At 42.9% G+C, this 14,312-nt stretch overlaps 1 protein-coding gene across 11 annotated transcripts in view; it reads right to left on the bottom strand.

The window, feature by feature from the left end:
• Window positions 1-14,312, bottom strand: part of PARD3 (par-3 family cell polarity regulator) — a 600,009-nt gene that overhangs the window by 292,946 nt on the left and 292,751 nt on the right. For all 11 annotated transcript variants that reach the window (XM_040434287.1, XM_040434289.1, XM_040434286.1 and 8 more), the window contains 3 exons: window positions 7,323-7,462; window positions 2,715-2,843; window positions 520-561 (listed from right to left, as the gene is read on the bottom strand). In XM_040434287.1, coding sequence (XP_040290221.1) covers window positions 520-561; window positions 2,715-2,843; window positions 7,323-7,462 — 311 coding nt within the window. The remainder of the gene's footprint in view (window positions 1-519; window positions 562-2,714; window positions 2,844-7,322; window positions 7,463-14,312) is intronic.

Raw genomic sequence — 14,312 nt, forward strand, 5'->3', positions numbered from 1 at the left:
TTGGTTTCCGTTTGCGAGATCCGTCCAGGGCTCTCCCCAGCGGTCCAAAATGGATCAGTTTTGCCCGAATGCATTCTGAATGGAAAAGGATCCGCTCAGAATGCATCAGATCAGTCTCCATTCCGCTCCGGAGGCTGCTTGCAGCGTTTTGTTGTCCGTCTGATGAAACTGAGCCAAACGGATCCGTCCTGGCACACAATGTAAGTCAATGGGGACAGATCAGTTTTCTTTGACACAATCAGGCGCAATAGAAAACGGACCCGTCCTCCATTGACTTTCAATGGTGTTCCAGATGGATCCGTCTTGGCTATGTTAAAGATAACACAAATGGATCCGTTCTGAACGGATGCTGACGGTTGTATTATCTGAACGGATTCGTCTGTGCAGATCCATGACGGACCCGCACCAAACGCGAGTGTGAAAGTACCCCAAGACATATCAAACATTTGGTGAAAGCTTAGTGACACTTTAATATTACTATTTTACTGTCAAATGTATCTACTAAAGTGAATTTCTTACCGGTTCTCTTGTATTCGTCGGGACAGGATTTGATTCAGCAGTCTTAAAATAAAAAAAAAGTTAAATGTAATAATAATGGTACAATGTTCGAAAACCATTTCAGGAATATCGCATAGTTCATTTATGTATCTAAATGAAAGTTTACAGATTTTTACATTTTTCCCCATTCATATCAAGAGGTAATGGGGTACAAATGAAGCTCTGAGGCTCAATTGGACCATGCAGGATATTACAGAATGAACCCCATTTCTCAGCAGTCGCTCCGGTAAGTAAAAACATTACCGCACACAATTAATTCCTGATTAACTCCTTAGTAAAGGCAAAAGCTGAAATTAATCAAATGCACATAAATGAAGGCCTCTGAATATTTAGCAAGGATAATTAGTCATTTATCCCAAAAAATAAAAAAAATCTGAATAGCTGCACCATCTGGGCATGGCATGAACATCATGCTAGCGTAAAGAATAACGACAGCCCGGCCATGTGACTGGTTGTCGCTGACACAGCTTGTGCATGGATAAATGATATTCAAAACTCCAGCTGTACTGTGAATGAGAAGTTCATCTGCTCCACACACAATACAAGCCGCAGTTCTCCCAATCTTCGCTCAACACAAGTCATACTGAGGAAGAGCGGTGCAGACGGAGACTTCCAACACTGCGAAGGCAAAGCAGAAAGCTGTTGGAAATCAGCTTTAATGAGACTATCAAAGGTCGGTTGCCTCCATACTCCTCGCATTATTACAAGGAAAATGGGAAATCTAACAATGGAACATTACAAAGCATTACGCAGGTGCTGATAAAAATGTCTTTAGGAAGCTTTCACGCTGCTTTCTTTTTGCGGCCGTCGGAGGTTTATATCTGAGAGTTTCCATATGTATACCTCCGACGCATGCCACTGTGCTCTTTCCTACAGAAAAAAGTAATACCGAAGTATACTAGTCTGACAGAAGCCAAAAAAGAACTGTTTGCCCCACAAGCAGGGCTTAAAAGGGTTTTTCCATCTAAGAAAATGAGGATATGCATCCATTGTCTGATAGGTGCATAATGAAGCTGGCAAAATGAAGGTGGGTGCACTGCACATGCGCGGCTGCCCTTCTAACAGGCCGAGGAACATAGCAGAGTGCTGGCTGGGCTATTTCCATCGGCCCCAGAAAGAAGGAAATGGAAGCAGTGGCCACGCAAGCGAGGTGCGCTCTCATTCATTTCTATAGGGATTCCGAAAATAGCCGAGCACGCTGATTGTCTATATTTGGTGGGCCAATAGGAACGCTTGGTGGTGGCCACTAGCTTCGGTTATCGGCCGCGTTTACGAGATAGGTGCGGGTCCCAGAGGTGCATCCTAGTGATATGCCCCCATTGTCTGAGATGGGAATACCTCTTTAACATGGAGTTTGCTATGGCAGGCCTGGGAGCTTCAACAAGGCCTCATACTGCCATAGCAACTGATTAAAAGCCCTAGATATGTCCGTGGGGCATCCAGTTGAAAGAAAGAGGGCACCAGATCCCTCTTAATACTGACTGCAGCATTTCAGGGGTTAAATGACTGGGATTGGAGATAGCTGGTCACTAAAGCCAGGTATCAGCTATATTACACAGCCAGCAGTCGCCGAGTATGGAGTAGGCTCAATTTGTGAGCCTGCTCCATACTTCCTCTGCATGCAAATGACGAACATATATGTCATTCTACGTTAAAGGATTATACCAATTCCCAGACATTGGTGGTGTATCACTAGAACATGAAACCAATGTCAGATGAGGTGTGGGTCCCACCTCTGGAACCTGCTCATATCTCCAGAACGCGGCCCTCCAGTTCCACAAAACTGAATGGAGAGCACTGTGCATGCACAGCCACTTCTCCATTTATTTCTATGGGACTGCTGGAATTGGTTAAGCCAGCTATTTTCACAACTCCCACAGCAGTGTGCTCTCCTTAACTTTGGGGACCCGTTCTGGAGGTAGGAGTGGGTCCTAGAGGTGGGACCCGCAGCTATCGGACACTGGTGATATGACATTAATGTCTCAGATGATGCAACCTCTTTAAAAAAAAAAAAAAAAAAGAAGAAAGAAAAAACGACTTGTCATCCATATAACAATTCATTGAAAAATAAAATCTGAGAACCTCATTGGATGTTATGGACAACAGAGAAAATGTCCCTCAGACAGATTTAATAACGTGGTGAATTATAGTCATACCAGCTCGCGTGGTTGGAAACTTTCATCTTGTCGGAGGACTAGGAGATTCACACAGCCTCCCATTTTCGTGCTTCTCAGTAATGATACAACTTCTTCTTGGGTCTTTCCGGTCAAGTCTACACCATTCACCTTTAAGACAATTAAAAGCAAAGTCAGCAAGACTCTTAATAATCACTTATAATCTCCTGAGTCCTGAGAGACCAAATCTCCCAAGCTTGTACCTATAAGCCAGAGGACTTGCTATGGGACCCAGAGGTTGAGGGGGCCCCTATAAGGTGCAAGAACATTGGACTTTTTTTTGTGGGGAATAACAATATGACAACTTTTTGTTATAATGTGGGTTTCCTGATATATTGTGATATTATACATATGGTACCATTATTGCTATTTATGCTGCTGTTTTGATTTTCTTACACTAGGAGGTGGGGGCCCCATGACTTGTAGATACACCCCTGCTCCAAAGTAGCTAAATATTACAACAAAACCACAATTTTATAAATGGGCTGTACTATGGTAAAAACATACAAAATTGAAATAAAAACATTTGTAGCTTATACAATGTGCTATATTAAAATATATAAAACAGACTACACACACTGTATTTTTCGCCCCATAAGACGCACTCTTCCCCCCCCAAACTGGGGGGAAAATGCCCCTGCGTCTTACGGGCTGCATACATGAAGCTGGGGCTACGGGCTGCATACATGAAGCTGGGGCTGGGGGCGGCATACATGAGACTGAGGCTGGGGGCGGCATACATGAGACTGAGGCTGAGGGGCGGCATACATGAGACTGAGGCTGAGGGGCGGCATACATGAGACTGAGGCTGAGGGGCGGCATACATGAGACTGAGGCTGAGGGGAGGCACACATGAGACATGGGGGCAGCATACATGAGGTATGGGGGCAGCATACATGAGGTATGGGGGCAGCATACATGAGGTATGGGGGCAGCATACATGAGGTATGGGGGCAGCATACATGAGGTATGGGGGCAGCATACATGAGGTATGGGGGCAGCATACATGAGGTATGGGGGCAGCATACATGAGGTATGGGGGCAGCATACATGAGGTATGGGGGCAGCATACATGAGGTATGGGGGCAGCATACATGAGGTATGGGGGCAGCATACATGAGGTATGGGGGCAGCATACATGAGGTATGGGGGCAGCATACATGAGGTATGGGGGCAGCATACATGAGGTATGGGGGCAGCATACATGAGGTATGGGGGCAGCATACATGAGGTATGGGGGCAGCATACATGAGGTATGGGGGCAGCATACATGAGGTATGGGGGCAGCATACATGAGGTATGGGGGCAGCATACATGAGGTATGGGGGCAGCATACATGAGGTATGGGGGCAGCATACATGAGGTATGGGGGCAGCATACATGAGGTATGGGGGCAGCATACATGAGGTACGGGGGTCTGATCTGAGGTCTGATTGAGGGACTTCTTAACTCTGGGGGTCTGATTGGGGCTGTCAGCTGAGGTCTGATGAATTTTTTTTTTCCTATTGTCCTCTTCTAAAACCTAGGTGCCTCTTCCAGGGCGAAAAATACGGTATTTATGCATACATATAATATTTTAAAAACATATATATATATATATATATATATATATATATATATATACGGTATATAAAATCTATAGATATATAAACATTCATTTTTATTCTAATATATGTTTTTAAGATATCATATTGTATAATCTCTGTCTCTGTCTCTGTCTCTGTCTCTGTCTCTGTCTCTGTCTCTGTCTCTGTCTCTGTCTCTGTCTCTGTCTCTGTCTCTGTCTCTGTCTCTGTCTCTGTCTCTGTCTCTGTCTCTGTCTCTGTCTCTGTCTCTATATATATCTATATATATAGAGAGAGAGAGAGACAGAGAGAGATTATACAATATGATATCTTAAAAACATATATTAGAATAAAAATGAATATGTTTATATATCTATAGATTATACAATATTAGTGCTATATTAAAACATATAAAACACAATACCTATATATGCATACATATATTTTTTATATATATAAAAATAAAATAAAAATGTAATTATTGCTTGACCCATACAATTTCCTTTTAAAATGTGGCATTTAATAAATTCCTTGACTGATTCTCCCAGATATTCCTGAAATCCCGCAGGCCACCATGAATCGCAGTCCTAATTACATTTCACAGCGTTCTGTGGAGGACCGCAGTGTGAGGTCAGGCCAGGTAGTCTCTGGTTTTATAGAATACCGAGCTGCTTAAGTGACTATGAAAAACCAGAAATAGCCAAGAGAAGAGGTGATGACTCCACTCAGCATGGTGATATAGTATGCCAGGGATGGCCAACCTGCGGCTCTCCCGCTGTTGAAAAACTACAACTCCCAGCATGCCCAGACTGCCTACAGCTATCAGCTTACAGCAGGGCATGGTGGGAGTTGTAGTTTTAAAACAGCTGGAGAGCCGCGGGTTGGCTATCCCTGTAGTATGCCGTCACTAGGGCTCTGTTCACATTACGTCTGTCACCTTGCTTTGATTATTAGTGCCAGGTAGTTTTAGAAGAGACTTTTAAATCCGTTACCTTTCTTATGGTAAATGGCCGCTTCAATTAGCAGAAAAAGTAGTTTGAACACATATTCATAAGGTTATTCAGAGCACAGAGAGAGCACTTTCCCTCACTGCACCATTGTTCCTTTCCTCCTATCCCTTAGTGACTGACAGGGCAAGGGATCTGCTCTTGCCTGGCCCCATAATCTAAGGCATGCGTTCCTGCCCTGGATAGAAGTGTGCTGTGCATGCACTGAAATTCTGCTGCACAGCGCACACACAAGATTAGCAGGCCTGGCGAAAGCAGTTCTCAGAAGCATGGCCCTGGCAATCACCAAGGGATAGGAGGGCCTCTATGGAGAACATCAAGGGGAAAGAGCCAGCCCTTTGTGTGACAAACAACTTAAGATTGAAGCAAGATACTCATTAAAAAATGAAATTATTTAAATGTCTCTGCTGGCACTTTGACACTATAATTAGTTTAAGGCTCCATTCACACGTCCGTGGTGTGTTGCGGACCCGCAACACACCCGCCCGGCACACCTATAGAAATGCCTATTCCTGTCCGCAAGTTGCGGACAAGAATAGGACATGTTCTATCTTTTGCGGAGCTGCGGACCTAAAGATCGGGGCCGCGCTCCGCATCCATTCCGTCCACATAGAAAATGAATGGGTCCGCAAAATTGCGGAACGGATGCGGACCCATTTGCGGACGTGTGAATGGAGCCTAATAAGCAAAAACAGGTGACATCATCTTCGTAAAGGGGTTGTCCAGCTTCAACTCGTTATTTAAATATCTCTCAACCAGTGAGACTTATCAAGTGAACCATACTTACCTGCTCCCCGATGCTCAGGTCTGGTACCATAGGCCTACTGCTGTCTTCACTACGTTTCAGTTCCCATATGTACACTTCCGGCACAGATGGATGATCAATGACCGGCTGCACCAGCAATGTGTTCCCCAAGTGGACCAAAGTGCAGTCAAGACAGGGGTAGATCCATGGAGCTGGAATCAAGTGTCGTCGAGCAGGTAGGTATGCTTCCCATGACAGGTCTCAATGGGTGGGGTGAGTATCTACATAACGATCTGAAGTTGGACAACTCCTTTAAGGCAGGGATGCTCAACCTGCGGCTCTTCAGCTGTTGTAAAACTACAACTCCCACCATGCCCTGCTGTAGGCTGATAGCTTTAGACTGTCTGGGCATGCTGGGAGTTGTAGTTTTGCAACAGCTGGAGGGCCGCAGGCTGAGCATCCCTGCTTTAAGGGGTCTATGTTGGTAGCAGAGTAGGTTGCCAACAGGCTCCAGTTAAGTTATACAAAAAATAATATACAGTTTATTTCGTTTTTTGACCGTATAAACGATAGGAGGAAGAAGTAGTAAAAAAAAAATAAGTATACAGATCCATATCAGCTCGACATAGGTAACCGTGACATACTTGGCCTCCATCAGGTAAATGGAGCTCTAAGAAGCTGTTCCCATAGTATGCCAAACACAGGCTCTTAACATGATGTGAATACAGCCTTAGAAGACCACTTCAAATTACAAGCTCCGCTCTGCTAGATATTTACATGGCTGACTTTGAAATACATGAAATAATCTGCCCCAACAATCCATCTAGTGATTAAGGACCAGTGCCGATATGGTAAATTGGCTGTGGATCAGATGAAAGGTCTAGTTCTTCCAAAAATTACAGGAAATGTGGACCACGACACAACCTAATAATAGTTCCAGTCACAGGTCAAATCATTTGGAAAGGTAAATTTAGAGGTCAGAAAAAACATCATGTGAGGAACCACTTTGCCTTAACAGTATACATATGTTTCTACTAGGGAGAAATGTGGACAATTATCTTTAAAGAGAAGAAGAAAGCCATTATCTTTATCATCACTGGTAGAGGTAAATCCAATAAGCACTAAGCCAACAAGGTCATAATAAAACATGTTTCAAAACATAAAAATAAACAAAATAAAAATAAACCTGACAAGTTAGGAAATATGTGTTTTTTTTCCGCTCATCTGGAAACCTATAAAACAAATATGAATAAAAATTAAGTAATAACGTTACCTCTAACAGTCTATCTGCAGCTTTCAATCTGCCATCTTGGATTGCTGCTCCTCTCGGCAGGATGTTCTTGACATAGATTGGAGCTGAACCCCCAAGAGGAACATCTCTTGATGTAATGCTGAACCCCAAGCCTTCAGCCCCTGCAATAGATAAGAAGAACCCTTATTTTTCTAATGCATAAAACATGTGGACATACGGCCAATTAGGGGATGTTGTCAAAATCTGCTGTATATTCCACAGCAGAAACTACAATGGTTTCAGTGTCGGGGACCACTGAACTGAACTCCAGTAATATCTGCGCCAGGAGTGGGCACACCCATTCTTAGCTCGGTCTGGAAACCCATATGTAATTACCACAATCAGTGGCCAGATGAAGGGTGGCATGGATTCTGATATAAAAAAAAAAAGAAAAAAAAGAATCCGCACTCAAATTTGTGGCAAAAATCCACCATGAGAAAGTAGCCTTAAAGTTGTCAAACAAGAACTTTTTTACATACTGGAGGACCCTCAGAAAAATGGTGATCATCAATGAAGATACTGCTGCTTGGGTCTTTCAACTTATAGCAAGAGAGGACATGTTGTGTAGGTGTCCAACGAACGGCATAGCTTTTTCTATATTGATATCTATCCTAAGGATAGGTCATCAATATCAGATCGGCGTGGGCACGCCCGCCGATCGGCTGTTTGAAAAGACTACAGCGCTCATCACTGTATACCAGCTCGCCATTTTAACTGCAGCGTTGAGCAGGTGAAATTACAACTGCTCCATCCCTATTTACATCTATGGGACAGGTCCTTCCTATTCACCTGAAAAGGAAGGAGCTGTCCCATTAAAGTGAATAGAGACGGCTAAGTTTGACATCCCCTTTAAGACCCCTAGAAAACTGGTGTAAATCAAAGAAACAGTTGTCCTCACAGTCTGTCAGTCTAGATCACTGTAGATCACTGTCTACACAAACTGTCTAGTAGAAAACCTATAGAAAACACAGGGGCTAATCTCTTGCAGATCTTTTTCATCTTCAGTTGGCAGCTGAGGGGGAGGAGCTTAGCAAAGGGGTGTAACTTACTCTTAATTTCCTACTGCAGGAAGGGCAGAGGGGGGGGGACTACTGCTCCAGACAGTAAGAAGAAGGAGGGACATTATTTTTCCATTTTAATTGTTCTAAGGCCCATTCCCAGTTGCACTTGAATTCCAGTAGCCTGATGATATGACCGTGTACTGCCGGTCCCAGACTGACTATAATGGGATTTGTTGGTGATCCGGCCGCTTTTCTGACATAAATGCCGGGTTTCGGCCGGACAAATAGCTGCATGCTTCAGTTTCTGTCTGGGTGACAGCTCTGCCAGAACAGTAGGATCAGGCTACTGGATTAACAATGGTAATGTGAACGTAGCCAAAGAGACATCCATTTGGAAAGTAGGAGATAAAGAGAGGAATTGTTGGGATATTTTTTTATTTTCTGTGCATCTTCTGTGTTTAGTGTCCTTTACAAGTTTTTGACTTTGAATTTGACTCCTACCTCTCCTATCCAGCTAATTGACAAAATGTTTGACACTTAAATATATCCGAAATGTGTATTAAACCTTTCTAAATCCAGTTCTGCAAATTGCAGCACTAAATTACTGTCTGGAGTGAGAAATTCAGATTTGAAAGTGGTAAACTGAAAATGATTGTATAATCCTTTGTTGTTGGAGCCTCTCCACAGGGGTCCGGCGGAAGGGATGAGAGGCATCATACGTCCCTGCCGGCCTCCTGCTGGGTAGAGATACAAGCATGGGATTAAATTATACGCATTTCATAATATTGTGAAGGTTTTTGATATGAGTAGAAGCAATTATTACAGTTCTCAGGCTTCTATCACTATATGAGGATGGTAGCCTCCATATGTTAAAACCCTACATTGCGGCTGGAAATTAATCCGTTTGTAGAGGACCCATGAAATTCACCCAGAGAACGTGATCACCATTCATTTTCTGTATGTCATTTCATGTAGAAACGACCACGGGTATCTCGGGACACTGTCACATATTGACCGTTAATTGGGAAAAAAAAACTTGAAGCCTGGATAATTAAAACTCGGCTCGGGAAACTTCTTGTTCCGGTTTGTGCTAATTGAAAGCTTTTGCACTGATGGGAGCACCCTTTAATGGACCTTGCATTATTGGACAATGACAAAACATGTAATGGTGGGCTTCATGTTCCATGGAGAACAGAATATACACAAGGTTAGATGGCAATGTCTTTTTCTTAGCTGGCATTAGGTGGTCTCACAATTTTACTTAAAACGTGAACATAAATCAACACAGAGTATCACGCTGAAGTTCAGACAGGTGAGCAGCGCAGCGCTTGGTGTCACATCTCTCGGGCCCGGTATGAATAGTCTTGGCAAGTCAAAACCAATATGATCCAGGAATCTGGCTTCCAGTAAAAACTGTAGGATCCCATCCAGGTTCTGCCATGTCATGTTTAAGGCCTTATCTGAGTGGACCTTCCACTTGCTTCGAAGCTTGATGGACGGAAAACAAGTGGCCTGTAAAACTATGTGTTATCTGTAGAAAACACTCAGGAAGGCTCCTCATGTTGTTATGGCAAATCCGTAGTATACGATCATCAGAACTTGCATGTCAGAATGAAATTATGTGAGTTGACACGTTCACAGGGCAAAACAACTATATACAACAAAAAAAGATGGCAGCGCCAGGACACTTGACTGGTTCACCCTTTGAATGGTCCAGGCTCTACACAATGGGGCATTTAATTTGTTTGGATACATTAAATAATAATGCTTAAAGGGAGTCTGTCACCACATTTGAGCCTATTAGACAGATCCAATAGCGTTATATGTGCCACCCAGAAGTTTAAAACGGTACCTTTGTTGCATATACCGGAGTCTTGTTTCAGCCAAAAATGAACTTTGTAGGTTCTGTAAATGCGCCCTCTCAAGTGCCCAGGGCGGCGTCTCAATCTTCCGAGCCGAAGACCGGACCTCCCCAACGGCTCATAACCCCGCCCTCCGTGTGCCTCTGCCCGCCCGTTTACGCTCCTCCTCTCTCCTTTTCCACTGCGCCGCAGGAGAGAGGAGGAGCGTAAACGGGCGGGCAGAGGCACACGGAGGGCGGGGTTATGAGCCGTTGGGGAGGTCCAGTCTTGGGCTCGGAAGATTGAGACGCCGCCCTGGGCACTTGAGAGGGCGCATTTACAGAACCTACAAAGTTCATTTTTGGCTGAAACAAGACTCCGGTATATGCAACAAAGGTACCATTTTAAACTTCTGGGTGGCACATATAACACTATTGGATCTGTCTAATAGGCTCAAATGTGGTGACAGACTCCCTTTAAAGGGGTTATGCCATCATTGATGTAAAAAAATGAAAATCAGACCTTTAGTGCATGACCATACCTTTCTAACAAAGCTAGAACCAGCCCTGCACCTCACATGGGTCCAGAGATCTCCCCATTCATTGTTCTGCTTCTAACACAACATATGGCTGGTGGCAGATGAAAATTTAAAGGATAACTGTCATAAGTTTATTAGAGCTAGCCATGTATACCTGAGTTAGTCTGTCAATGATTGCCAACAGATCTGTAATTACCTTATAATAACAGCTTTCATTAATGTCTCCTGCCCCTTTCCGCTGCTCCCTTAAAAGACGGTTGCTATGGCTTGTCTGTCTCCGGCTCGGAAGACAGAGGGGCGGTCCTTCACACTGCATGCCTGCATTATACTACATAATGGTTATACTACATTTTTAATTACATGTAAGTTATTGGGGCCTGTCAGACTCCATTGCTGCCCTTCATGTGACCGATTTGACACTGCCAACATTTTTGTTTCTCTGCTCCTATGACAGAGTGCAGATCTGTACATAGCCTTATTTTGCAACGTCTGTTAGGCAAGCCCATACTACAGCTGCAATACCCAGCCCATCCATGGAGAAACCTATAGTGATTTACATCTGGAAGAACTGTGTATATGCAGCCATAACAGAGATCTAAAATATGGGCGCACTGCAACCATGTGAGACAAGCCATAGTCATTTTGCTTCAAGGGGATGTCCAGAACCTAAACACCGATGACCTATGCCCTGGATAGGTCCTCATTATCAGATCCATGGGGAGTCTGACTCCCGGCAAACCCAGCCAATCAGCTTTTTGAGGGGGCCATGGCACTCATGCAAGTGCTGCAGCCTGTTGATAGTATACCAAGCACAGTGCCGAACATTGTATAGCGGCTGTGCTTGATATTGCATCCCACTTGAATGGGACTAAGCTGACGATAGGCCAAGTGACATGAGAGGCCCCTTCAAATGACTGATTGGCAGGGGTCTCGGGAGTTATATCTCCACCAATCAGTTATTGATGACCTATCCTGAAGATAGATATTGCTGATCTAAGCCTTGGATAAGCCCTATAAATAAGAAACCATTGCACTGAACCCATCATATGCCCCTAGGTTTCGATAAGTCCAATGTTGGATACACCATACAGATTTGACTTTTAGGCTGGGTTCACATCTGCACTTTAAATTCTGGCAGTGCGTTCCAGCGGAGGAATAGACTGCCGGAATTTATTGTATCCAGCTTACATGCCGGCTTTCAGCCAGACAAAAAAAAAATACTACAAGCAGCTTTTTTCTGTCTGGCCGAAAGCCGGCATACATGTCGGAAAGTGGCCGGATCCCATTACAGTGAATAGGGATGCGGCGGTACATGGTGGTATCTGGCTGTGGCAGTCCGTTCCTCCGTTGGAACAGACTGCTGTAGTTTACAAACGCAGATGTGAACCCAGCGTTAGGACTCATGCACACAAACGTATTTTCTTTCGTGTCCATAAAAAAAAAAATTTGAGGACCATATACGGAACCATTCATTTCAATGGGTCCGCCAAAAAAAAACTGAAGTTACTTTGTGTGCATTCCGTTTCCGCATGTCCGTATTTCCTTTCCGCAAAAACAATAGAACATGTCCTATTATTGTCCGCATTGCGGACAAGGATAGTACTGTTCTATTAGGGGCCAGCTGTTCCGTTACGCAAAATACGGAATGCACACAGACGTCATCCGTATTTTTTGCGGACTGCAAAATACATACGTTCGTGTGCATGAGGCCTTAACCTGCACACGCACAATGATACCATCAATGGACCCACATAAACTAATTGGTAGCTATAGGCCCATAAAATAGACAAATACTGCACGAAGGCCATGAAGGTGTACACAAATTTGTACACAGTTCACAAAAAAGACACATCACAATTTATCGATGGATCACGTACAAACATGCATCCAGCTGTAGATTTCTCAATGACATAGATAATTATTTCTGTAATTAAAATTAGAGACAATTATCTATGAGAGCAGCCTCCATTACACTGCTAATCTACTTGGAAACATTCAATTACTGTATGTCTAACGCGGATGTAATAGACACGGTTATGGATCATAAAAAGCATTTGATGCTCAAAAAAGTCTGACTCCATCATATCTTGAGGGCGGACATAAAAATATTCCCAGAGAGATGGCCGGCATTTATATTTTCCTCGGGATGAAATTAGTTTTCCCACAACATTTAAATAGTCAATCAATTAATGCCTTCAAATTCTGGTCTGAGCAACGAGATTAAATCAAAAGAGATAATGAGACTGACAGAGAACAATATGAAAGTGTCAACAATAAAATATGTCTATACCGCCAACCGGCTGTCATGTCACCTCCACGATCTCTCCTATCTCAGCCCTTAAGCCAAACAGTCTTAGCTTTTCCATCATTCATCATGGAGGAGTTGATGCAATCCATAAAACATCTGACTCATTGAAAGTTGAGATTTGCTGAGTTTTACAGTCTTTTGGAAAAGTGCATTAAATGTGAACCGTTTAGAAAGGCTTTTATTAAAGAAAATATCAGCAGATTTCTGCTCATCGCTAACATATCCGTCTACAATAACATTTTTTAGGACATTTAAAGTCTTACAGCATACAGCTAACTCCTCATTCGGTCCATACATTTACCTTAATCTGCTTATAAAACTTAAGAAATTGCATTTTCTGCCTCTTGTAAGGACAGGAGATATTATCCATAGGAATATTAACAAAATGATTCTGCAAAAACTCAATAGTTCTGCCTGTAAAAATCTGGAACTAAGAGCTGCGGTAATACTTTAGGTGCCACACAGGAGTCAGTGGTTAAAGTAGTATTTTCTTTAAGAAGGATTCCTTGGACCTGGTCATGAGTTCCCTCGAAGACAGAAAATGATTTTAGCTTTAGCTATGGACCCTTTTCAAGCATTTAAAAAAAAAATAATCACTGCATTCTACTTAGCAGGGGCTAAATATAATTTTTCCAATTAGGCTTTATAAAAACATTTCAACAGTTTGTCTTCTACAGTCTTCAGTTTCACTGCATTTGCAGACTGTTACTTCTCCATCTCACTGAATTTCATCGGAAAGCTGCTTTAAGGGCAGTCCACATTACTAATTTAGAAAAACAAGCTTATAAAATCAGTGCGGTATCCATGTGTTTTTCTGTGCAAAAAAAAAACTTAACTTTTTTTGTGTGTTTTTTTTTTACACTTTTTTAACCAATAAATGGAAGGCTGTTTTAAGACTGAGCTGATTTGGAGGCAGAAATGCCCTTATTGTTTCACCTGTAACCTTATGTATACTTTCATGACAGCTCATTTAACCTAAATTATGATCAAATTGGAAAGAAAAGATAAGGGCTACATATCAAGCATTCAATGAGAACCAACCATTTACAGAAAACACATTGTTGAAAATGTAGCATTACTACAAAAATAAAAGAACATATCCTAAAGCGGTCCATAGCCTTTAAATAGGCTCATCATTAGAGCACCAATGCAGTCAACTAATTCTGACCACAATATGGAACGCTTTACCTACCACAAAGTGAAGTCTCTTTTGTGGTGCCTGGAAGTGTACTCCATGGTAAAAAGATGGTCAATCGGTGGGTTTTAATCTTAAAGGGTATCTAC

This window comes from Bufo bufo, chromosome 5 (genome assembly GCF_905171765.1).
Source record: "Bufo bufo chromosome 5, aBufBuf1.1, whole genome shotgun sequence".
Lineage (NCBI taxonomy): Eukaryota > Metazoa > Chordata > Amphibia > Anura > Bufonidae > Bufo > Bufo bufo.